Genomic DNA, 26567 nt, shown 5'->3' on the forward strand with positions numbered 1-26567 from the left:
CGGTCGCCTGAGTTCGCACTCGGTCGCCTGAGTTCGCACTCGGTCGCCTGAGTTCGCACTCGGTCGCCTGAGTTCGCACTCGGTCGCCTGAGTTCGCACTCGGTCGCCTGAGTTCGCACTCGGTCGCCTGAGTTCGCACTCGGTCGCCTGAGTTCGCACTCGGTCGCCTGAGTTCGCACTCGGTCGCCTGAGTTCGCACTCGGTCGCCTGAGTTCGCACTCGGTCGCCTGAGTTCGCACTCGGTCGCCTGAGTTCGCACTCGGTCGCCTGAGTTCGCACTCGGTCGCCTGAGTCCGCACTCGGTCGCCTGAGTCCGCACTCCGACAGCTTAGTCCTCGAATTAGTGTAGAGTATCCGGCGCGTCCTGAGCAGCTGAATAGCCGCATGCTGGATGGAGACTGATCAAGACAAAACACCACATCCATTTATATCCCGTCCTCCATATAACAATGCGGACACCGGTAACTCCATAATGACCACATTCCCCGTTACAGGAGCACACGCACCAGCGTAGATAACCAGGTTATTACCCCCCCCGTATAGGACGACACACAGGACAGAGGTTTTATGTCATTTATTTTCCTGTTAGAGAATGCAAAGATACAGAACTGCACATTCCCTACAGGACTCTGCAAACCTTGGCAGTCACACGACCATGATCTCCTGAACACCACGGTCAGGCTGCAGATACAGAACTATTGTAGATGGTGCAATAAAACCCAAAGTGACCCGCCAACGCCCAGGGGGACACTAAACCTGGCCCGGAAAGTCACTTAATCGGCTAGTGGGACGGGGTTTCTTGGCATTGCTGCGTCTATCCGTGCAGAAATCCTCTGGGACTCCCTTAGATATGACATATGGCAGCTGCGGCATCAGTACTCCTGCGTTTATACTATGTATAACTATACCATAGAGTTCCCTGCATTTATGGAAGCAGCAATACTAAAATCTCCAAGTAATTTTAAAACCCATGATCACAATTGAAGCCCATGTCTCAATCCAGAATTATACTCCAGAGTTGCACTTAATTCTGCTGGCTTCAGAGCTGAAATCTCCCGGCATTCCCTGCTTGATCAGCATCTGCACTAAGATCGCTCTTGTGATTATTACTCTGGTAAATGCCTAGTTGCATTACAGGACCTCAGTTAATCAGCAATCGTGGTGGACAGACTTCTCCCTATTTCCAACCACAAACAGCAGAATTAGGAATGCAGCTCTGGATGAGAATTCCAAATCAGTACAAGTAATGTAGTTCCAATGTGACAATTTTGGTTTTAATGTAGATTAATTCTATAAACGGTCAAATGAGAATTAAAGGGCGAACAGATACTTCAATGCTAAAGCGGACGTGACCTGAAAACTAAGTGCGCACTCAGTAAAAAAGCAATTTTGCCAATTAAGAAAATCCCATAATATATAAAACATTAAAATCAACCTGGACAGGCGCATCGTCAACGGACAGAAGAGTTTGAGAAGATGTATCAGTTCGTTATAACCAGACAGCAAGTGATTGTGCAATTTCTGCTAAATAAAGGGGGGGGGGGGCGCTTGCCGAGAACCCACCTGCAGTCGGGATCAGTGTCAGGGTCTCCATCCAGCCCTGGCCAAGAGATTAAAACAGACTATACAGAACAGATTTGGAGACCGGTCTCATCTATCCTGGGTCACATACACTGATTAGAAGTTCCACTTAAAATAAAGCAGGACTTCAGCTTCACCCCCATCCTAAAGTAGCAAGCTATAGGGTAAAACATACTTGCCATAATGTGAATCCTTGATTCAATGGATTAAAAATTGGTATAAAAAAACCACAGTGGTAGAGGAGAAACCGAACGAGACCTTGGCCCGTGTTCACCTGGGAGTTTCGGTACAAGAAACCATCACTGCTAATTAAAAATGGAGGGTGGATCACGTGACCTGCAGGATCATGGGACCCAACGTCACCGAGAGATGAGTCGGCGTCTAGCGCAATACTGGGAAAATGTCAGAGTTAGTGGATTTACACCATGCGGCTGCTCCAGGCAGTCCCAAGTAAATCCCCAGCCAGGACCGCTGAACTTTTCCTGCCCCACTTCCCAGGGTCCGTTCCAGTCAACAATCCCATAGATGATCCCAGTCCGTGGAAACAGTCCGTTCAGTGTTTTCAGAGCTTCTTGAGACGGCTGTACAGCTCCCGCTTGCTCTTCTCTCCGGCCCACGTCCGGCTCTTCATGCGACACTTGCGCAGATCTTCTTTAAAGTCTTCGTGGTTCATGGGACGGTAACCTTCTGGATCGCAGAAAGGCTGAGGAGGCAGGAAAAGCAGCAGGATTAAGAAAGAGCACGGAGCAAGACGGTCCTCAGATCACCCGTTATGTGAACCTCGTTGTGGGCGACTACATCAAGACTAAAAAAAAACACCAAGAGCTGTACTCCATGTGATCAAGTCCACAGGATCTACTCTGGGGGTGGGTTGGTAATTGGGTTGACCACTATTGCAAGATCACATACACATATGTAGAGGTGTATGGTTAATTCATTCACAATTCAAAAGGAGTGATCGAGATGCATATCTATCTCTCCATCTCATCGCTAATCTACAGGTTGCAAATACAAAAAGGTCCCCATTGATTATAGTCCAGAGCTGCATTCATAATTCTGCAGGCTTCAGCTATGGTTTTGCCTTTCAATTGTCCGCACAAGGTTTGCTCTTGCGATTTGCATTTGGGAAACAACAGCAATGTTTCTTTAAATACATAAATAAATTACCTTGCACTTAGGAAAGAAATCCTTGTAGCCTCCCAGCAAGATGTACAGCTCAGGGTAGTGCAGTTGGGGGTACTCATTCAGGTCTCTGTCCTTCTCTCGTAAGAACTTGCACCTGCGAAGAGACGAGATCAATTCTAGTCACAGGCAACTTACACAGGAGGACCATGGACCGGCACGGCTAATAGTAACATCTGCGACGGCCAGTGAAGTTCAGTAGATCTGGTCGATATTTCAGCTTTGGACGCCATTAAGTCACAACCTGGATAATCACTCACATTCTGGGTCCCCGCTCGGAGGAGAACTCGCAGTGGAAGATGATGATCACTCGCTTGGGCCCGTGGGGCTGGATCGCTTTCTTCAGCAGATAGTCTTCTACCTGTTGTTCCATGTACAGATTGATGGCTCCCTGTGAAGGAAAACAGGAGGTTCTTTAATGTCGTCAGCCCGAGTGAAGTCGCACTGCAGCACCGCTATGCAGGGAAGGACAGTGGTGGGGACACAGGGCTACACCAGCATTGTGGCCTCCATCCTCAGGATTATATCCTAGTGATAAACCATCGCTTTGTGTGGTCGAATTAGCCCTTTAAATTAGATTATGCTCCATTTACATCCAGAGCTGTATTCACAATACAGCTGTACCATTAAAACAGGCCGGTTACTCTACATCGACATGTAACCCCCAACAGCGTAGCTGGAACTATCCTCTTATTAGATGTCCCATAATGCACTGCACTCGTCATAGGAAAGCAGAATTTAGTTTAGCTTTGAATGCAACCGGAGAAGACGTCATCCAAAAGGCTTAAGGTTAAACGACTCCAGGGAGAATGTACGATGGACGACTCACCCTTATGTGTCCCCCTTCATACTCGTACGGGTATCTGCAGTCAATGATCACACATCGCTCAATTACAGCGTCAAACTGCCCGTTCAGGATAATCGTCACCTGGAGGAGTTCAAGGCAGACGATCAGAACAGGCTCAGCAATGACGGCAAGTAAATTCTGCTCACACCGAGATCTCACCATGTCTGGGGTGATGTATTTCAGCTCCTGATGTTTACCGCTCACAACTGGAAACAGGAAAGCCTGTGGAGGGAGAAAGTCATGAATTCCTTCATAGATAAACTCCTAGTAGTGCGGCCCAGATTTTCTAGGCGAGATTATAAATACAGAAAAATGGAATAGTAATTCTGATATTCCGCAGAATGACAAGTGTGCTCCAAGTCTAAAGGAATTGGTTTATAGTATAGACGTGTCAGGTGAGGCGACAGATAAGAAAAAAAAATACAAAATAAGATTTTGCTCCTTTACCTTTGAGAAGTCACCAATAAGATCCCTTTGTTCATTGTCCAATATACTCTCAATAGTTTCTTTAGAGAAGGACTTGGAGCGCATCAGACACGTGCCCTGCAAGATAGAGATGGTCAGTGAATAGCGGTCACCCGCAGGACGCAGTCCACGTGCCGTCTTCCTCCAGACTCACCGTCGCAGCCTCGTGGTCTTCCGTCACCTCAAACATGCTGCGCCGCCTCTTAATCTTCTCCGGCGTGTCTCCGTGCGGAATCTCCGGCCTCTTCGTTGCGAGTCTGCCCACGGGAGTGTTGGAGAGGGAAGCCGCCTCATAACACTGGAGGAGAGACCAGCACACCGTTTAATATTTTACCACGAGCTGAATATAAAGAAATGGGCACAAATACTTACAAGCTCAGGGCGGCTCAGAACCAGGGGAGCAGTCCAGAGGCTGGCAACACCACAAGGAACCTCAGCGTCGTTCTAGGGGGAAAAGACGACAATTCAGAGGACGAGATCGGCTGCAAATCTCTTCTGGATCTCGTCCGTGTATGAAAAACCTGCAGTTCTGACACTTCTATATAGACAGAGCAATGATGGGGTGATCAGGCGGCAGAAAATAATCTTGTATTGATCTTAACAGTTTATGACGCAGCTTCCTAACATACGACTTACGGAACTGGCCCCTCTCAGACTCCGTACAATGTCATGCGTCCTTTAGTTTCTTCTGATTTGACGATGACAGTGGGCCCGTTCACGTTTTGGTGCCTGAAGTTTATCCGCTAGGGGCTGGAACCGAGGCTCAGAACGAAAGGCTATGGGTGGGTCCTGCAGTTTTTCAGAGTGCGCTAAACAAACAAGTCCCTCCTCATAACCTCAACGTGAAGAGCGAGCGTGGCGTAAGTGGGGTGCGGTGAATAACCTTTAATGCATCCACAGGATAGGTCATGAATGTCAGATAGGTGCGGGCCCCAGAGCTGGGACCCGCATCCATCTCCAGAACAGGGCCCCCTAAACCCCGTTCAGCCGTGGTGTGTTGCAGCTGAATGAGGGGTTTTCCGACCATGAAAAAAAAAAAAAAAAAGTTATATGGTCATGAGTTACGTAAACAGCGTAACTCGGAGCTACACGGCTTCTGTGACGCCCATTCACTACTATTGGAGTTACGGAAAGAGCAGAGCTCAGCCAGTTACGCGGTTTACATAACTCGATCATTTAACGTTTTTCATGGTCAGAAACCTCATTCAGCCGTAACACAAAGCGGCCCCGTTCTGGAGATGGGTGCGGGGACCGGCATCGGACGTTCATGACATTCTGTGGACAAATGTCTCCTGGGAAAACCCCTTTAAGGGAAAATGATTGGTGGACATTAGGAAAAGTGTTCATGATTTAATTGATATTTTGAGTTCCCGGATAAACACATTAAATTTACATCCAAGCAGGCCAAGCTAATGTCCAAAGAAACAGCCAACATGGAAGAGCATCAGGTACAAAATCCCCAACTGTAGGACAAGATATTCTATTACTCCCTGTTATCAACCAATTCAAGTTGGGGATATGATCAGCGTGGGAAAGGTGAACGTGCCGTTTTCTTCCCACTTCGAGCTGAGGAGAGAGACTATTGTGGGGTTATCCCAAGATAAACATTAACCTATCCTCAGGACAGGGGATTAGTGTCTGATTGTTCCAGGCAGCACCGGTCACTAGAGGGGGGACACGAGCCCCCTTCATCCTTGCTGCACTCCCCGCACTTGAATGGCACAGCGGTTGAGCATGCTCCCTGCCACTCCATTCAATATCTATGGGACTGTGGGGAAAAATAGCAAAGCGCATGCTCAACCGCAGCTCCAGTCAACGTCATCACTGCAGTTTTACCAAGAGAACTAATGGGGGCGCTTGGGAGTCAGTTGCCGTTACCAGTGGGCCCCCAGTAATCAGACGTTTGTCACCTATCCTTGGTAGAACCCCTTTATGCCCAGGCAAATCCCTACACCCCTCCCAAACATGATCGCTCCTTTAGGTCCCATCCTCAGACTATAACCTTGCCCTTGTATTAGCCGTGTAGTGCCCGCAGCTTCAGTCAGGATCTTACCTCGTCATCTTCTCCCTCCAGCATGTCCAGGAAGCCATCGTCGCTGCTCTCCGTTGTGGTGGAGGAGCAGGAAGACTTCCTCACCAAGACCAGATCGTGTCCTCCGAATTCATAGTCCTTCCTTGGAGAAGAGAACTAGCAAAATAAAAAAAATAAAAAAGCCGTCAGAGACTAAACATCCTACACAGAAACCTCCCCTAGAGGCTGCACGTGGCCCCATCCAATGCCCCATCATAAGGTATAGGGGAAGCGTCGCCTGTAACGTACCATGCACGCCGGAGCCGACTTCTGCCTTTGCACAAGCGCTTCCTTGCCCTCTCCGTGGCTTCGTGGTCGAGAGAAGCTTCTGTAACATGGTCTGGCTGGAATTTTGAATTGGAAGGGTTCCTGAAAAGAATAATTTACAAACTGCAGGCTACACGGCTGGACAACATGCGTCTGAATCTGTAACGTCAATCCTGATATTGATAACACGGCTGAATACAAAACAAATAGTGCTTGTCATTTGATATCGGTCCTTGCAATCAGTGAATGGAAACAGTCTGCAAAACCCCTCATTGCCTAACCCTGCTCACAGCAGAGGGTTTGTTATAGTGCATCAGTAGTTCGGAGCTAGCTGCCTGGAGTTTAGGACTGCTTGCTTAGATTTAAACATGATCAGCTAGGTCAGAAGAGGTTTTCAGAATGCTCTTATTCACTGCCAGCAAGCAGATATATTGACAATGTGAGGGATTACAACAATTAGATTAGAACAGTACCTTATTATGCAACGCACTGTATAGTTTATCACGTTACTTACATTCTCTTTGTTCTCGTCGTCCAGATTAAATACTTCACAATCCAAAGAATCGGAGAGGTTTCTCTTGAAGGCCGGACTGGAGCCGAGGAGACTTTTCTGGAGGGCAAAGAAAGTTTTGCAAATTTAACCGGTGAGAATTAAGGTAGTGTCAAGTCAGATCACCGCAGCCAAACCAGAGACCCCGCACCACAACATGCCGGGTGAGAGGTGAAGACATGTAACCCCTCTTTTTTGGGTGCCTTCACAACACGTACAGCATCATTGGGACAGATTGTACTTTTTTTGCAGCAATCCTAATTATTTTTATTAAATGCCGTGGCCAGATTTTTGCAGTAAGTCAGACAAATATAAGACTCAACACAAAAAAAAAAGTGCAATTACAAAAAGAGGACTGGCACCCCAAGGCCGGGATTCCACAAACCACAACACTGCAGAATTTTCGCAATGGAGTTCTGTGCGGAGGTTCCACAGAATTTACAGTAGCGGCGAAGTAAATGAGATTTTGAAAATCTGTCCACGCCGCGGAAAAAACGTTAATTGACCTGCGGTGCGGAAGTTAGATCCTTAGTATGCCGATTTATGCTGCCTTTTCGTTGCAGGTTTTCCCCATTCGTCCACTACAGCCGATCACAGGCTCTAGCGGTCCCACGGGCTGCAACGTCAAGGGAGGCCGGACATGGCACCATGACAACGGCCATTGTAAGCATTAGTCATTTTTTTTACCGCTGCTTTTCACAGTGAAAATGGCAGCCAAAAAAACATGCACAAAAATGTGGTGCGCTTTTCGGGCCGGAATGTGCTGCGTATTTCAGGTCGGTTACGCTGCGTGTCTGCCACGTGGGAACCCGGCCTAATGCACACGAACGTAGCCATGTGCACGGTCGCGATTTCCGGCTCGGCCGGCCACGGAATGACAGCTGCGAGCCGGCCGTAAATCGCGGATTGTGCACATGGCCGCAGCCATTATTTTAAATGAGCCCGGACCATGCGTGGGCCCATAGGATTGAATGTGGATTTTCAGGGGAACTGCGGCTGCAAAAGCCCGTTCGTGTGCATGAGGCCTAAGGGTAAAAATACCTTCAGGAAGTTGTGATTTTGTTTCTTAATCTTGATAGTCTGGAATATTTAATAATTTGTCAGATTGCGGAAAATTAAAATAATTTTCTTGTGATAAAAAAAATAAAAATCATAAGGTCCACAGATAAAACGAGTAGTAGCTACAGCTCAATACAGACCGTTCTGCATGTGGAACTACTCACCGGCATGGACCGTCTCCTCCCTAGAGGGAACTTTGCGCTGAAAGAAAATAAAAAATATATATTTATGCTAAATTTTTTAAAGAAAGGAAACCCCACAAAACAGGTCTGAGCGGATTGTAGGTTTCATTTAACCGGGTGCAAAACAGTCCTTATAAGTACAGAAACGGAGTCCGTACAGCACGCCGAGGAAAGCCCAGCAGAGAAGGAGCAGCACAACATGGCCCAGCAGAGAAGGAGCAGCACAACAAGGCCCAGCAGAGAAGGAGCAGCACAACACGGATCACCCAACAGAATCGTTTTAATAAGCTCCCACGGATCGCAGTACTCGGACCCCCAACGATCAAAACGTGACAGGTCTAAAGTTACATAAGTTTGGTTACCCTTTAAAGGGGTACACCCATCTCAGAAATGTACGGTATATTCAGAGGTGGTATCCGCATCTCTCAAACTGGACCCCCTGTCCCACCTTCTGCAGCTGAACTCCAGCCACTGAGTTACAGGGCGGCCGGTAGCAAAAAAAGAGCCAAGAAACCCCATTTCCGTAACTCCCATTCACTTCTATGGGTGTTCTAGAAACGGCGTAGTAAGACGCGATTGGCTGTTTCCAGAAGACCCAGTCACCTCATTACTCAGTGACAAAGGATAGGACAGAGGGGGGGGGGGGGGGGGGCTGACGGGATGGTCTGGCGATAAGTGGGGGTCCCACAGGGGGCACCTGCATCTATCAGACACCTACAGTATAGGTTATGGATACGCCATAGACGTCCGAGATGGGAAAACATCTGATTGCTTGCAGTAAGTCCTGTGCTTGCTTTGTAAAGATTTTTCTGAGCTTTACTTGAAACCAATGTAATATACTTTGTGCTCACATTTCACAAGATCTATGCTTGCTGTCAGACTATGAGCATTCACAACCAGAAGCGACAACACATGTCCAGACCCAACACCATAGCATTTAGCTCAGAGGATAGTCTAAAATAACTACGTGCGCAACAGTCTCTCTCCGGTCCCGATATTCGTTACATTGTATCAGTCCAGAGTCCGGCTTGTTTATTAAACCAGATACAATTGTAGCAGTGAACGCGACACATGACAAACTTACTTTTTCGTCCGTCCAGTATCAAAGATCGCCTTTTCAAACCTGAAACCAGAGAGCACTAGCATTAGTCGGAGGTGTGCGTCAGAAGTCACCACCATGATCAGTCCGCTCAGCAGGACGCGTTCACTATAGAGGGGGGGGGAGACGGGACTATATGGCAATGTCCTAAAACATCACCAGCAGGACGCATAGATGGTTATCTGACAGTCCAGACCCAGCAGCGTCCGCATGTAAAGGTCAGATAATGGGGACATCAGCCTAGGATAGATAAACTCGTCTGACAAGCCGCGGGGTAAACAGGAGGGTGGCAACCTAACAACCCGGGAACGCCAAGTATGTCAGCCACAGCCCCCCCACCCACGTCCTCACTCATACACTGTAGGGTATTCAGCTCCATCCGCACGAGAATGTCAGGGGGCAACTAGAACATTCAAGCGCGGCCAAATGTCATGAACCCCAATTTTCTGCCAGATCTAAAGAGTGTGGGGAGCAGTTTTAGGATATCGTCAGATAACGGCTCTTACGTCTCTTCCAGGTCCTTTAAGTGCATTGGTGGGGGCGATTCAAGACCGAGTCCTACAAAAAAAAAAAATCATAAAGTAGATTCACGGACTGTAAACAGTCAGCAGGTTATAATAGTGCAGGAGTGTAATAAGAGGAGCGGCTGCCATCAGTCATACATGGATCTGGAGGTTCTCAGCCCTGGAGATAGGAGACATGGCACTCGTGGGGGCAGGGAGGGGGGGGGGGAATTCTGCACTTCTCATCAATTATACAGTCAGCCTCTCCCATGCTTAAAATGGCAGATAACAGGGGACAATAGACTAATCAAATGCACAGCAGAGGGAATTATTTACGGTCCCTTTAAACAGGACAACCCCTATATATACCCTGGAGCAAATGGACATTATAGAAAGACAACTTACGGTCAGAACCCCCCCCCCCCCATTCGTGTAGGAGTAGAAAGCCACCAGGACAGCAGCTCCGTCAGTGTCTCCAGAGCATAATCTAATATTAAAGGGGTCATCTGATCATAATGTCACCGCTCATCACCTGCATCCATGGACTCCGAGGAATCTGTTCTCTGAAAAGAAAAGCGGTCACATAGTTTCCTCTTTGGAGTTTCACATTGACTGAGAAAAAATAAATAAAAAATAAGTCAGCCACCAGCAGAGAACACAGGTATTTACAGGTTAATATGAACTGGACAAGTAAACAGCATAAATACACAATACAACATAATATCTACACAAGAACAGAGGCCGATAGTCAAACTCAGTACCTTATTGTACCAGAAAATCCAGCACAACAGTCACCCCGTAATACTGATCTGGAGTTATATCCTGTATTATACTCCAGAGCTGCACTCACTATTCTGCTGGTGGAATCACTGTGTACATACATTACTTATCCTGTACTGATCCGGAGTTACATCCTGTATTATACTCCAGAGCTGCACTCACTATTCTGCTGGTGGAGTCACTGTGTACATACATTACATTACTTATCCTGTACTGATCCTGAGTTATATCCTGTATTATATTCCAGAGCTGCACTCACTATTCTGCTGGTGGAGTCACTGTGTACATACATTACATTACTTATCCTGTAGTGATCCTGAGTTATATCCAGTATTATACTCCAGAGCTGCACTCACTATTCTGCTGGTGGAGTCACTGTGTACATACATTACATTACTTATCCTGTACTGATCCTGAGTTACATCCTGTATTATACTCCAGAGCTGCATTCACTATTCTGCTGGTGGAGTCACTGTGTACATACATTACATTACTTATCCTGTACTGATCCTGAGTTATATCCTGTATTATACTCCAGAGCTGCACTCACTATTCTGCTGGAGGAGTCACGGTGTACATACATTACTTATCCTGTACTGATCCTGAGTTACATCCTGTATTATACTCCAGAGCTGTACTCATTATTCTGCTGGTGGAGTCACTGTGTACATATATTACATTACTTATCCTGTACTGATCCTGAGTTACATCCTGTATTATACTCCAGAGCTGCACTCACTATTCTGCTGGTGCAGTCACTGTGTACATACATTACATTACTTATCCTGTACTGATCCTGAGTTACATCCTGTATTATACTCCAGAGCTGCGCTCACTATTCTGCTGGTGGAGTCACTGTGTACATACATTACATTACTTATCCTGTACTGATCCTGAGTTACATCCTGTATTATACTCCAGAGCTGCGCTCACTATTCTGCTGGTGGAGTCACTGTGTACATATATTACATTACTTATCCTGTACTGATCCTGAGTTATATCCTGTATTATACTCCAGAGCTGCGCTCACTATTCTGCTGGTGGAGTCACTGTGTACATACATTACATATCCTGTACTGATCCTGAGTTACATCCTGTATTATACTCCAGAGCTGCGCTCACTATTCTGCTGGTGGAGTCACTGTATACATACATTACATTACTTATCCTGTACTGATCCGGAGTTACATCCTGTATTATACTCCAGAGCTGCGATCACTATTCTGCTGGTGGAGTCACTGTGTACATACATTACTTATCCTGTACTGATCCTGAGTTACATCCTGTATTATACTCCAGAGCTGCACTCACTATTCTGCTGGTGGAGTCACTGTGTACATACATTACATTACTTATCCTGTACTGATCCTGAGTTACATCCTGTATTATACTCCAGAGCTGCGCTCACTATTCTGCTGGTGGAGTCACTGTGTACATACATTACATATCCTGTACTGATCCTGAGTTACATCCTGTATTATACTCCAGAGCTGCGCTCACTATTCTGCTGGTGGAGTCACTGTGTACATACATTACATTACTTATCCTGTACTGATCCTGAGTTATATCCTGTATTATACTCCAGAGCTGCACTCACTATTCTGCTGGTGGAGTCACTGTGTACATATATTACATTACTTATCCTGTACTGATCCTGAGTTATATCCTGTATTATACTCCAGAGCTGCACTCACTATTCTGCTGGTGGAGTCACTGTGTACATATATTACATTACTTATCCTGTACTGATCCTGAGTTACATCCTGTATTATACTCCAGAGCTGCACTCACTATTCTGCTGGTGCAGTCACTGTGTACATACATTACATTACTTATCCTGTACTGATCCTGAGTTACATCCTGTATTATACTCCAGAGCTGCGCTCACTATTCTGCTGGTGGAGTCACTGTGTACATACATTACATATCCTGTACTGATCCTGAGTTACATCCTGTATTATACTCCAGAGCTGCGCTCACTATTCTGCTGGTGGAGTCACTGTGTACATACATTACATTACTTATCCTGTACTGATCCGGAGTTACATCCTGTATTATACTCCAGAGCTGCGATCACTATTCTGCTGGTGGAGTCACTGTGTACATACATTACTTATCCTGTACTGATCCTGAGTTACATCCTGTATTATACTCCAGAGCTGCACTCACTATTCTGCTGGTGGAGTATAACACAGGCTGTAACTCATTAGTTTGGGTATGTATGTCATAAACATCTTATATATCGGTGCGGGTCCCTGACCTGTGAGCCCATCTCTAGAAGTCATTCCACCCCCTTTACCGACTGGAGAGTCGGCCATTCACAAACATCGCATGGCATGGACAGGTTCTCCACTCATATACCCCCCCCCCCCCCCCAGATAACCCACCACATCTTGGGGAGCATTACAGCCTGGCTTTCGTCATCACATGTATAGACAAGATGCAATCCAAATAATCCCACCTAAGTGATGGAGTGCCCCTTTAAAGGATCTACATATAAATACATTGTACATGGAGAGGACTCCTTCACAGCAGATCCATGCAGACATATTCCTTATTGTAGGACTAAGTATTATTTGTTGTACGTTACCTCCCGAGGCCTGCCAGCTGGTCCATGTTGAGAGCCAGGTTGGTGACTGGAGACAAGGCCAAGGCGGTATCTGCTTCACAGGAGAACAAGGCCTTCACCACGGGTAAACCGGAGAGGCGGCTGCTTCCCCTAACGTGAGCTGGGGCCGAGCGGTACATGTCCATCCTTAGGAAAACTCTGCGGCCGGGCACAGCACTGCAAAACAAAGTATTAAGAGGTCAATAGAGAAGCACAGACACGACAAATACAGAGGAAGAACTGAGGTAAATCTCATGTGTCACGTACACGCGGACGGTTATAACCGGGTGGTAAATAACTAGTTTTACGGAAAAAAAAAAAACAAATAACTTTATCATGCGGTCGGCCACAGTAGAGAATAAAGGGAAGGTTAGCAGCACATTTCTGATGGTAGTGTACCTTTACTTGCGCTCACTGTAGCCTGCGTGTTCTCCTTAATACGCAGGACTCAACGGGCACCCTCACGGCCGGACATACGATGACTCTACCGGGCTCGGCCCGCAGCTCCCCTCTTAACTCTCACCGATCACCATTTCCACCGCCCAGCCCGCCTTGGATTTGGCGCCACCAACGTGTAACCAATCAGAGCTCAGGACGACAAAAAGGCCAGCCAATCAAGTGCTTGAGCATAGGACGTCCTGTATGCACAGTTTACGCGATGGCGCCAATCGTTAAAGTCGTTGATTGGTCAATGAGCGATATATTGGTGAGTGACAGGTAGAATAACCAATGAAAGAGAAGATCGAGCACCAGGGGAATAATGAGTGACAGAACTCTTATCCAATAGTAAATAACGTAACAGTTTGACAGAACAGAAAGTGACAGCGTCGATGTCCAATAACCGCTCACGTTGGAGAGTGACAGGACGCGCAGGCAGAGGCATCTGATGGTTACTGGCCAATGAGATCGCAGATGCTTCGGTGATTGACAGGAAAAGGGACGTCAGAGAAGAGATGAAATGCAAATAGTGCTGGGAGGCAAGGCGAGAGAAGTAGAAGCCAGAGCTGAACCTCTGCCACCCCTGCTCCATCTCACACTGAGGTAATAATTGACAAACCAGTAAGAACCGTAGTGTGGACCAGAGCAGCCAATCAGATTTCATTTCTTCCGGTCAGATAAAAGCAGCCACCTGATTGGTTTTTAAGAGACACACATTCAACAAAACCGTCTAGACGAAAATCTGGCCTTGTTGTCCTAGACAACCAATCAGAGCTCAGCTTTCATTTCCTAAACTACTCACAAATAATGAAAGCTGAGCTCTGATTGGTTACCACTGGCAACAAAGACCGTTTTTACTGTTGAATAGTTTTGATAAAACCCAAATATTTGTTCTCATCCCCAGTGGTCACCATGACTGACACTACTCACCAGCACCACCGTGATTGGCTTTATCATTGACCCGTGTGGTGAGCGGTTAAATAGCTATAAGTCTACTGAGACGATATGATGGAGCGGATTATTAATCATTGTGTTTCCCACATTTAAAGGGATTCTCCTCTTTTGCTGCTTCTGGCCTCAAAGTCAGAGCAGGGCGCTGCATAATTAAGCATTTTTGGCGCTCAGGACCCGAGGAGAGTTCACTGACCACCCTGTGCATGCAGAAAATGAGGACTCGTCTATAAGGGGCTCATCCGCGTCTTGTTTCTGGGGGGGTAAAGCCTCTGTACACATACATGAGAGGACAGCAGGACTATCAATCAGACTTCTGACAAGGGGCATAAGGGAGATTCTGAAGCGTGGCGTATAAAGGGGCGCCCTGTGTTTGCCACCCAATATGTTGTGGCCCAATGCCCTGCTCATTTACATAGGACATGCCGGATTCGCATATAGTGCATATGACCCCTTCATCACATCCCAAAATTAATACAACCCCTAAACTAATACAGACCCCAGACCAGACCCCTAAACTAATACAGACCCCAGACCAGACCCCTAAACTAATACAGACCCCAGACCAGACCCCTAAACTAATACAGACCCCAGACCAGACTCCTAAACTAATACAGACCCCAGACCAGACCCCTAAACTAATGCAGACCCCTAAACTAATACAGACCCCAGACCAGACCCCTAAACTAATACAGACCCCAGACCAGACTCCTAAACTAATACAGACCCCAGACCAGACCCCTAAACTAATACAGACTCCAGACCAGACCCCTAAACTAATACAGACCCCAGACCAGACCCCTAAACTAATACAGACCCCAGACCAGACCCCTAAACTAATACAGACACCAGACCAGACCCCTAAACTAATACAGACCCCAGACCAGACCCCTAAACTAATACACACCCCAGACCAGAACCCTAAACCAATACAGACCCCAGACCAGACCCCTAAACTAATACAGACCCCAGACCAGACCCCTAAACTAATACAGACCCCAGACCAGACCCCTAAACTAATACACACCCCAGACCAGAGCCCTAAACTAATACAGACCCCAGACCAGACCCCTAAACTAATACACACCCCAGACCAGACCCCTAAACTAATACAGACCCCAGACCAGACTCCTAAACTAATACAGACCCCAGACCAGACCCCTAAACTAATGCAGACCCCTAAACTAATACAGACCCCAGACCAGACCCCTAAACTAATACAGACCCCAGACCAGACCCCTAAACTAATACACACCCCAGACCAGAACCCTAAACCAATACAGACACCAGACCCCTAAACTAATACAGACCCCAGACCAGACCCCTAAACTAATACAGACCCCAGACCAGACCCCTAAACTAATACACACCCCAGACCAGAGCCCTAAACTAATACAGACCCCAGACCAGACCCCTAAACTAATACACACCCCAGACCAGACCCCTAAACTAATACAGACCCCAGACCAGACTCCTAAACTAATACAGACCCCAGACCAGACCCCTAAACTAATGCAGACCCCTAAACTAATACAGACCCCAGACCAGACCCCTAAACTAATACAGACCCCAGACCAGACTCCTAAACTAATACAGACCCCAGACCAGACCCCTAAACTAATACAGACCCCAGACCAGACCCCTAAACTAATACAGACCCCAGACCAGACCCCTAAACTAATACAGACCCCAGACCAGACCCCTAAACTAATACAGACACCAGACCAGACCCCTAAACTAATACAGACCCCAGACCAGACCCCTAAACTAATACACACCCCAGACCAGAACCCTAAACCAATACAGACCCCAGACCAGACCCCTAAACTAATACAGACCCCAGACCAGACCCCTAAACTAATACAGACCCCAGACCAGACCCCTAAACTAATACACACCCCAGACCAGAGCCCTAAACTAATACAGACCCCAGGCCAGACCCCTAAACTAATACAGACACCAGACCCCTAAACTAATACAGACCCCAGACCAGACCCCTAAACTAATACAGAAACCAGACCAGACCCCTAAACTATTACAGACCAGACCCCTAAACTATTACAGACCCCAGACCACATAACTAATACAGACCCTAAACTAATACAGACCCCAAACCAGATGCCCTAAAAATATACAGACCCCAAACCAGACCCCTAAACTAATACAAACCCCAGACCAGACCCGTAAACTAATACAGATCCCAGACCAGACCCCTAAACTAATACAGATCCCAGACCAGACCCCTAAACTAATACAGATCCCAGACCAGACCCCTAAACTAATACAGACCCCAGACCAGACCCCTAAACTAATACAAGTGTAACGTCTATGGCCGCGGCCCGTCGTTCTGACTTACCCTCTGACGGCCATGGACATGTGAGTTCTCGGTGGCATCTACCTCCAGGGAGACGCCGGCACTCACTTCCTGCTCCAGAGACTGCCTCCCGCAGGGCGCGCTGGGCCAGTGCGCGCACAATTGCAGGTAATCTGCAATCAGTCCAGAATGCTGCTGGACTATAAAAAGGGCTCTGCCCTCTTGATCATTGCCTGAGCGTTGTTGTATACCTAAAGTTTGTCTTGCAAATGGTCTCCCAGTGTTTTCCATATCCCAGTGTTACCCGTTCCTGCTGCCTGTACCCTGTATCCTATGCCTCTGTGCCATCTAGAGTTGAAGTTGAGCTGTGTCTTCCGCTGCATCTGCTGTGTTACACCCACCGGGGGTCTGTCAGCTGCCAGAGCCTTATCTTTAGTCTGAATCACCGCTACTGTCTACATTTCCACAGGTACCCTTTCTGGACTATAGACATTGTATTTTACCTGGTTGGCCAGCTGCCTATCCGCTACGCGGTACGGCCCAGTGGGTCCACACCCCGCATCGTGACAGTACGCTCAGGCCATGGATCCCGCTGGTCAATTCAAAGGTCTGTCACCCTCCCAAGCCATGCAGGCGGACCTGCAGGATCTGCGAGCACGACAGGATCAACTTCTTGTGGCAGTAGATTCCATGGCACAGCAGCTTGGGGCGCTAGCTGCTTCCTTTCCTGTTCAAGTTCCTGCGATTGAACCTCTTGCTACACCTCCTGGCAGCTCCGGTTCTGATCCTCGGTTCTCGCTGCCACTGCCACCTCGTTTCCATGGAGACGCAAGTGCGTGCAGGGGATTTCTTAACCAGTGTCATATCCACTTCACCCTGCACGCCAGAGCATTTCCTTCAGACGGAGCCAGGATCGCCTTTATTATCTCCTTACTTGCCTGGCGTGGGCGAACCCAATATGGGAATGACAGGGACCCGAGATCAAGACTTCAAGGGGTTCGTGCAGTTAATTTGTACGGTGTTTGAGGAGCCTGGACGAGTCTCGTCAGCAGCCACTGCTATGCTGAACCTTCGCCAAGGAGACGCCTCCGCGGGCGAGTACACCATCCAGTTCCGGACCCTGGCAGGAGAACTGTCTTGGAACAATGATGCGTTGGTAGCTTCCTTCTGGCATGGCCTATCACCTGAGATCAAGGACAAACTTGCTGCCCGGGATCTACCAACTACCTTGGACAACCTGATTCTACTAGCTACTCGAGTGGATATAAGACTCAAGGAGAGATCTCAAGAGGTTCGAGAAGAGAGACGGCTGCCTAGACTGGCGCCCAACTTCCAGCAACCCCTCTTGCCTGCATCTACTGCTCCACCTGAGGTTCCTATGCAGGTGGACCGGATTAAACTGTCAGTCCAGAAGAAGCAGCACAGGCGCACCGATGGACTCTGCCTATATTGCGGCCTCGCTGACCATGTCGTGTGTCTGTGTCCCCAGAAGCCAAAAAACCCAGACGCCTAGGACTGGTTGGAGAGACAACCCTGGGTGATACAGCATTTAATAGAGATCTCTCCTCCAAACGGTTTATTCCTGTGACCATTGTCGTTGGCGAGAGTTCCCCACCTGGTCTCTGCCTACCTGGACTCTAGCTCTGCAGCCAATTTCATCTGCCAAGACCTTGTGGATCTTCTTCAGTTGCCCACTGTTCTGCTGGAAAGGCCGTTGATCGATGCCTGGGTAGATGGACTGCCGCTGCCTGACCCAATTTTGTCCGTGACCAAGCCGTTTAGGCTTCAAGTGGGAGCTCTTCATTCTGAGCTCATCTCCTTGTTTGTCCTGCCCAAGACAGTCAACCCCGTGCTGCTGGGTTTGCCTTGGCTCCGTCTACATGCCCTGTCCTGGATTGGATCTCCGGTGAAATTCTCCAGTGGGGTCCCAAGTGTTTCGATCGCTGTCAGGTGCATGTCCATCCGCCTCAGTCTCCTTTGCATCAGTCATTGGCAGGGTTGCCTCCTTGTTACTCTCTGTTCTCAGACGCCTTCGACAAGAAGGAAGCAGAGACGTTGCTACCACATCGAGCGTATGATTCCTATCAACTTGGTTCCTGATTCGTCTCCTCCTCGCGGTAGAGTATACCTTCTCTCCTTACCTGAAACCCTGTCTATGTCGGCCTACATTAAGGAGAACCTGGAGAGGGGCTTCATACGTAAATCCTCATCCCCGGCCGGAGACGGGTTTTTCTTTGTCAAAAAGATAGATGCATCCCTCCGACCCTGCATTGACTACCGGGGCCTCAACCAGATCATGGTGAAGAACAGGTACCCATTGCCTTCTATTTCGGAATTATTTGATCGCATACGGGGGAAAACTTTTTTTTTTAACCTAGACCTATGGGGGGCCTACATTCTAATCTGGATTCGTCAGGGTGACAAATGGAAAACTGCATTTAATACACGTGATGGGCACTACGAATAGCTGGTCATGCCCTTCGGCCTGTGTAACGCCCCCGCGGTGTTTCAAGAATTTGTCAATGACATTTTTCGTGATCTCCTTTATATCTGTGTTGTGGTGTATCTCGATGACATTTTGATTTTTTCCCCAGATCCAGTAACTCATCAAGAGTCATGTCCGCCAGGTTTTGCTTAGATTAAGGGAGAATCATCTTTATGCCAAGCTGGAGAAGTGCGTGTTTGAAAAAAAGTCTCTACCCTTCCTGGCTATATAATCTCCGATCAGGGCTCCAAAATGGAACCTGAGAAGGTAAAGGCTGTCCTGGAATGGCCACGCCCCCAAGGCTTAAGGGCCATACAGCGCTTCCTGGGAATCGCCAACTTCTACCCGCTGTTCATTCCCAACTTCTTTTCATTGACGGCTCCCATCTCTACTCTCACCAAAAAGGGCATGAATGGCAAGGATTGGACTCCAGAGGCAGAAGCCGCATTTAAAACCTTAAAAAAGGCCTTCACATCACCCTGATGTATCCCTACAGTTTTCATTAGAGGTGGACGCCTCCTCTGTTGGTGCTAGTGTACTGTTGTTCCAGAGAGGTTCGAAAGGCAAGACTGTGGTATGTGGCTACAATTCTAAGATGTTTTCTCCCGCAGAGCGCAACTACTCGATTGGGGATCGGGAGTTACTGGCCATCAAGCTGGCCCTGCAGGAGTGGAGACACCTACTAGAAGGCACAGCTCATCCAATCCTGGTCTTCACGGGTCACAAAAACCTGACCTATCTTCAGACGGCTCAGCGGCTGAATCCTCGTCAAGCCATGTGGTCGTTGTTCTTTGCTCGGTTTCGGTTCGAATTGCACTACCGACCTGCCGACAAGAATTTGAGGGCCGATGCCTTGTCTAGGTCATTTGAAACAGAGGACACTGTGGAGTCCCTACAGAATATTATTGATCCTTCCTGCATCTTCTCGGTCAATGCTCTGCAAGTTAGAGACATTACTCCGGGAAGGACTTTTGTACGTCTGGATGACCGAGGAACAATCCTTTGCGGGGGTCACAGTTCCAAGCTGGCAGGTCACGCGGGTTCCCGTAAGACCCGAGACCTTATTACCCGTCAGTTCTGGTGGCCTATGCTGCCCAAAGACGTCATGGACTTTGTCTCCTCCTGTACGGTATGCGCAGCAAATAAAGTTACCCACTCCAGACCTGCTGGTCTGCTCCAAACACTGCCTGTGCCCGATGCCCCCTGGCAACATATTGCAATGGACTTCGTCACAGATCTGCCTCCCTCTGCTGGATGCAGTGTGATCTGGGTGGTGGTGGATCGATTTTCCAAATTGGCTCATTTTGTTCCCCTGACTGGTCTGCCTTCTGCTGCTCGACTGGCCGATCTCTTAGTTCAACACATCTTCCGTCTGCACGGCTTGCCTCTTCATATTGTCTCGGATCGAGGGGTCCAGTTCACCTCGAAGTTCTGGAGAGCGCTCTGCGGTCTCCTCGGTGTAACTTTGGACTTTTCCTCGGCCTACCATCCCCAGTCCTATGGTCAAGTCGAGAAGGTTTACCGGATTATGGAGAACTATCTGCGGCACTTTGTCTCCAGGCGGCATGATGACTGGGTGCAGCTGCTCCCGTGGGCTGAGTTCTCCTATAATAACCATACCAGTGAGTCCACCACCTCCAGTCCGTTCTTCATCGTCTACGGACAACATCCTTGAATACCTCTTCCTGTCTCTACTATCTCCCAGGTGCCTGCAGCAGACTCTACCTTCAGGGATTTTCTGCAGATATGTCAACAGAACCGATCTTCTATCCTGCTAGCTGTGGACCGCATGAAGAGAAAGGCAGACACTAAAAGACGAGAGCCTCCCCAGTTTCTTCCAGGTACAAAGGTCTGGCTGTCTTCCAGGAATATCTGGCTGAGGGTGCCGTCTTGCAAATTTGCCCCAGGTTCCTCGGACCCTTCGAGATTCTGCTACATATTAACCCAGTGTCTTACAAGCTTCGGCTGCCTCCTACCCTCAAGATCCTTAACTCCTTCCATCTCTCCCTGCTGAAGCCCGTGGTCCTGAACCGCTACTCCAGGACTCCTAGTTCCGCAGTGGCTCCTGACGGTTCGTCAGGGACTTTCGAAGTAAGAGAGATCCTGGCCACCAAGAAAGTGAGAGGTAGGACGTTTTATCTGGTGGATTCGAGGGGATTTGGTCCAGAAGAGCGGTCTTGGGAGCCAGAGGAGAACATCGATGCTCCTATTGTCATGAAGAAGTTTCTCTCCCGCTCTTGTCCCAAGAAGAGGGGGGATACTGTAACGTCTATGGCCGCGGCCCGTTGTTCTGACTTATTCTCTGATGGCCATGGACATGTGAGTCCTCGGCGGCATCTCCCTCCAGGGAGACGCCAGCACTCACTTCCTGCTTCAGAGAATGTCTCCCGCAGGGCGCGCGCACGGCCTTAAAGGGCCAGTGCGCGCACAATTCCAGGTAATCTGCAATCAGTCCAGAATGCTGCTGGACTATAAAAAGGGCTCTGCCCTCTTGATCATTGCCTGAGCGTTGTTGTATACCTAAAGTTAGTCTTGCAAATGGTCTCCTAGTGTTTTCCAGTTCCCAGTGATACCCGTTCCTGCTGCCTGTACCCTGTATCCTGTGCTACCGTGCCTCTGTGCCGTCTAGAGTTGAAGTTGAGCTGTGTCTTCCGCTGCATCTGCTGTGTTACACCCACCGGGGGTCTGTGTGTTGCCAGAGCCTTATCTTTAGCCTGAATCACCGCTACTGTCTACATTGCCACAGGTACCCTTTCTGGACTATAGACATTGTATTTTACCTGGTTGGCCAGCTGCCTATCCGCTACGTGGTTCGGCCCAGTGGGTACACACCCCGCCTCTTGACAACAAGCCGGAAAAAAATGAAGAAAAAGTTCATGCAGTGTTTCGGTTACGGCGCCAGGCTAGTGAGTATAGATGAGATGTGGATAATAAAAGTATTCTTTACTCGTTCAGACTACACTTTTCAGATCTGGTATGATCAGCGTCTATAACATTCAGATGGAAATAACTGGAGCATTACTTTAACTTTGCTATGACTCTTGACATTTCTACACCTTGATTGGAGACCATCTGTGGTAAATTAATTTGATTTGACATGATTTGGAAAGACACACCTCTGTCTATATAAGGTCTCACAGCTGACAATGCGTATCAGAGCAAAAACCAAGTCATGAGGAGGAAAGAGCTGCCTGTAGAGCTCAGAGACAGGATTGTGTGGAGGGACAGATCTGGAGAAAAGTCCAAAAAAAATGTCTTCTACACTGAAAGTTCCCAAGGGCACAGTGGCCTCCATAATTCTTAAATGGAAGAAGTTTGGAACAATCAGGACTCTTCCTAGAGCTGGCAGCCCCACCAAACCAAGTAATTGGGGGAGAAGGGCCTTAGTAAGAGAGGTGACCAAGAACATAATGGTCACTCTGGCTGAGCTCCAAAGATCCTGTGTGCAGATGGGAGAAACTTCCAGAAGGTCGACCATCACTGCAGCACTCCACTGATCTGGGCTTTATGGCAGCGTGGCCAGGAAGAAGCCTCTCCTCACTAAAAGACACATGAAAGCCGCCTGGTGTTGCAAAAAAAAAAAAAGGCACCTAAAGGATCTCAGACTGTGAGAAACAAGATTCTGGGGTCTGATGAAACCAAGATTGAACTTTTTTGGCCTCAATTCTAAGCGTCATGTCTGAAGGAAACAAGGCACTGCCCGTCACCTGCCCAATACCACCCCTGCAGGGAAGCATGGTGGTGGTGGCAGCATCATGCTGTGGGGGTGCTTTTCAGCGGCTGGGACCGAGAGACTGGTCAGGGTTGAGGGAAAGATGAATGGAGCAAAGTACAGAGATATTCTTAATGAAAACCTGATCCGGAGCGCTCTGCACCTCAGACTGGGCCGAAGGTTCACCTTCCAACAAGACAATGACCCATAGCACAAAGACGAGACGACACAGGAGAGGCGGGGGGACAACACAAGAGAGGGCGGGGGGGCAACACAGGAGAGGCGGGGGGGAAACACAGGAGAGGCGGGGGGACAACACGGGAGAGGCGGGACGACAACACGGGAGAGGCGGGTGGACGACACGGGAGAGGCGGGGGGACGACACGGGAGAGGGGGGGACGACACGGGAGCGGCGGGGGGACGACACGGGAGCGGCGGGGGGACGACACGGGAGCGGCGGGGGGACGACACGGGAGCGGCGGGTGGACGACAGTCGAGGCGGGGGGACGACACAGGAGAGGCGGGGGGATAACAGGAGAGCCGGGGTGACGACACAGGAGAGGCGGAGGGACAACAGGAGAGGCGGGGGGACATCTCTACGTATATCATGGAGTGGCCCGGCCAGAGCCCTGACTTGAACCCAATCGAACATCTCTGAAGAGACATGAAAATGGGGAAGGGGATGTGTTCGGGGGAAGGGTGGGGGTACCAGTTGTAATTAGCCACTGTTCTGAAGGTGCGGTACTGTACTGTGCCGTATTTATGTGTTAACGTCCGTATGTAAGTTTAGCACATTCCTGCCCCCCGCTGACATCTATAATAATCCCTCCCCCGCCCTCTTGTGTATGTGTTAAATATTCGCTGAGAGATCCTAGAATCCTGAATCGCTGATCTAGTTATGTAACAGTGGTGCCACGTGTCATTGGGTGATGTCGGGAGCTTCCTGAGGAAAAACGTCAGTTTTTCACGTCTGTGGTTCCCCCATGTGGGTCCTGTTTTCAAGGATTCTCATAGACTTGAGTCAATAAGTCCAAAGCATGACATCCAATGTAAGTCGTCCACCAGGAGGACTAGCCCCAAACCGACGCCACACGTATCGCCTTCAAAAAGCCTTCCTCAAGGGTTAATAGTCTACACCTAATGGTGGATCCCAGACTACATGCACATGACCGTTATTTTCGTCAGTGTGCTGTCCGTTACTGACCCATTCATTTCCATGGCCCCATGCACACTACTGTGTTTTTCACGGTTCTGTGTGGGGGGCCCTGGGACTGGGCCACAAAACTCAGAGCAGGTCCTATTCCTGCCCGTGTTTGCAGCTCGGTCTCACCCATTAAATTATATGGCGACGTGTAAACCACAGACAGCACACGGATGCCACCCGTGTGCTGTCCGTGTTTTGCAGATCCGTTGTTTACAGAACCGCAAAATACAAACGGTGGTGTGCATGCATCCGTGTCACTGATCACGATTTAGCCGGTCTACAGTTTTCTTTATCTTGTTTTGGTTCTAATAAGATGTGAATTAGGGCCCATTCAGACGAGCGTAAAACTCCAAAATCACGCGCAGCACACGGACCCATTGATTTAAATGGGACCGTCCACACATGCAGGAGTTTCCACACAGCGTGTGTCCGTTGCGTGAAACTCACTGCGTGTCACGCATGGAACACGCAAAGCACAGATGCAAAGCACACGCAACGCACACGACCAAATTAGCCTTACTCTTTACCGGCTCATTGTCTTTGATTTTGCGCTGCTTTTGCGTTGGTTTTTGCTGTATTGTGTTATAGGGCACATGGTTTGCACTCCTCAGACATCTCGTGTGCCCGCCTGTCCTGTTTTTTTTACATTTATCACAGTGGTGCACGTTGTATGATAACTCTGGCGCATCCGGCTAGACCCGTTAGCCACTTTCTTCCGTATTCCACTTCTTGCTTGTCTTAGTATACAACAGTTTTTTGGCGCACGTGGGCCCCGCTCTCTTGCCGTCGCATTCCCTTTGTATAGTTAGGTGTAAACATATGTTGTTTTGGCGCAAATCGATAATACATTTCTCTAAATTGATTAGCGCCAAAAACGGCACAACGAAGGCCACAATTCTGGCGCAATAGTAAATCTGATCTTATCTTAAATCTGAACTTTTCTTTATAGCGTGATTTACATTTTTTTTTTCTTTAACTTTTGACTTTTCTTTCCAAAAATTGTAATAATAAATTTTCGGTGCGTCTGCACCGCTGTACCCCGCGCAGGTGAGGGCGCTCTTCTCCTGCGCCGCTTCTCCCTGTAGATCGCGGACACTTTCGCTTCATTTCCTCACCATGGCTTCTCCCTCAGGAATGATTGACGTGGGATTCACCAGCAGGACAACCCTCTATAGCACAAGGATCCCATTAGTGGTCGCACACACTGCGTATCCACGGATCTATAATATTGGCGCCCAATAACCTGTTGCAAGGTGCCCTAATAAATCCCATATAAATTTATAATCTGTCAATGGTTCCGTCATCAGATAAGAAAAACAATTTTTGGTCTTTTTTCCAGAAATGGCGCCACATCTGTCCATGTCCTGTGTCTGTTTTTTTTGGCCCAGCTCCATTCACTTGAATACCAGACGCAGCCCCTGGCGCCGTTTCGGGGAAACAAAGCGCTTATCCTGGACAACCCCATTGAGTCTCCGCCTTTGAATATCACTTTTTGTTGTTTTTGTTATATAAAAAAAATATCTCCTGCGGCTGCGTAGAAACCATCAACAAGCTGATGTTGACGCATATGTTTGCCATTGTATTTGTTTCTGTTTAGTCTCTGCAGGACCCTGCTGAGAAGGAGCTCGGGATAATACGATTTTCTGATTAACATCTTAATACCCTCGTGCAGCCCGCTTCATTTTCAAGGTAATTATTCCTAGAAATAGTCCGTCTCAAATGAGAAGGGAACAGCCTATGGCTCCCAAATAGACATGATAGAAGCCAAAATCGAACAAAAGGAGCATATAGACTAGAATATATATATAGTGTATCAAAAAGATGTTTATTGATTAATTTAAGCAACAACAAAGATAAAAACACAAATATATAATATATTACAAAAATGATACCAAACACCAAATATACAACGCCACATTGGTTTCCATGGAGTGAGATCTGATATTATTTTGCTACATTAGGTAAAAGCAGCATGGTAAGGAATATATGTTGCTGATATACGTCTAGAAGTAAAGGTCAGTACATATAGAGGTGTATCGAATCATCACCTTGAAAAACCTCTGACATCAAATATGAAGATAGTACAGAAACCTTGCCAGGAAAAGAAAAGATTAAAGAGAACCTTTCACCTCCCCATACAGGTGCAGCATGTAATGGGGAGGGCTGAACAAACCCTGGGGCACTTTAAAAAAAAATTCTACCTCCCTCCGTTATTTAGATATCGGTGCCGTTATATTTGACGCCCGATATTTAAATAAACCCCTGAAAA

At 48.0% G+C, this 26567-nt stretch overlaps 2 protein-coding genes across 5 annotated transcripts in view; one reads left to right on the plus strand and one right to left on the minus strand.

Moving 5' to 3' along the window:
- Window positions 1-559: 559 nt before the first annotated feature.
- On the minus strand, window positions 560-13816 carry CDC25A (cell division cycle 25A). The gene is made up of 17 exons (XM_075827857.1): window positions 13594-13816; window positions 13177-13371; window positions 10339-10418; window positions 9810-9861; window positions 9289-9327; window positions 8187-8223; window positions 6928-7023; window positions 6396-6515; window positions 6129-6263; window positions 4448-4519; window positions 4230-4373; window positions 4058-4153; window positions 3770-3832; window positions 3593-3691; window positions 3024-3154; window positions 2749-2860; window positions 560-2284 (listed from the first exon to the last, which is right to left on the minus strand). The coding sequence occupies exons 2-17, from the start codon at window positions 13338-13340 to the stop codon at window positions 2144-2146; spliced, it is 1581 nt and encodes a 526-aa protein (XP_075683972.1). The 5' UTR covers window positions 13341-13371; window positions 13594-13816; the 3' UTR covers window positions 560-2143.
- Window positions 13817-13984: 168 nt separating this feature from the next.
- Window positions 13985-26567, plus strand: part of LOC142652232 (uncharacterized) — a 32211-nt gene continuing 19628 nt past the window's right edge. Inside the window, exons 1-2 of one of the 4 annotated variants that reach the window (XM_075827853.1) lie at window positions 13985-14235; window positions 25896-25987. The gene's annotated coding sequence lies outside the window, so the exon portion shown is untranslated. Of the gene's footprint in view, window positions 14236-14513; window positions 14601-25895; window positions 25988-26567 lie in introns of those variants that run through there. The other 3 variants (XM_075827854.1, XM_075827855.1, XM_075827856.1) reach the window with 3 other exon arrangements.

This window comes from Rhinoderma darwinii, chromosome 5 (assembly GCF_050947455.1).
Source record: "Rhinoderma darwinii isolate aRhiDar2 chromosome 5, aRhiDar2.hap1, whole genome shotgun sequence".
NCBI classification, from domain to species: domain Eukaryota; kingdom Metazoa; phylum Chordata; class Amphibia; order Anura; family Rhinodermatidae; genus Rhinoderma; species Rhinoderma darwinii.

What these genes read in the sequence shown, in the direction of transcription:
- CDC25A (XM_075827857.1), bottom strand. Translation starts at nt 13,340, where the DNA reads ATGGACATGTACCGCTCGGCCCCAGCTCACGTTAGGGGAAGCAGCCGC. An exon ending in GGAGGAGACGGTCCATGCCG is followed by an intron (nt 7,024 to 8,186) that starts GTGAGTAGTTCC and finishes TTTGCCCTCCAG; the next exon opens with AAAAGTCTCCTCGGCTCCAG. An exon ending in TTATTGGTGACTTCTCAAAG is followed by an intron (nt 3,833 to 4,057) that starts GTAAAGGAGCAA and finishes CTCCCTCCACAG; the next exon opens with GCTTTCCTGTTTCCAGTTGT.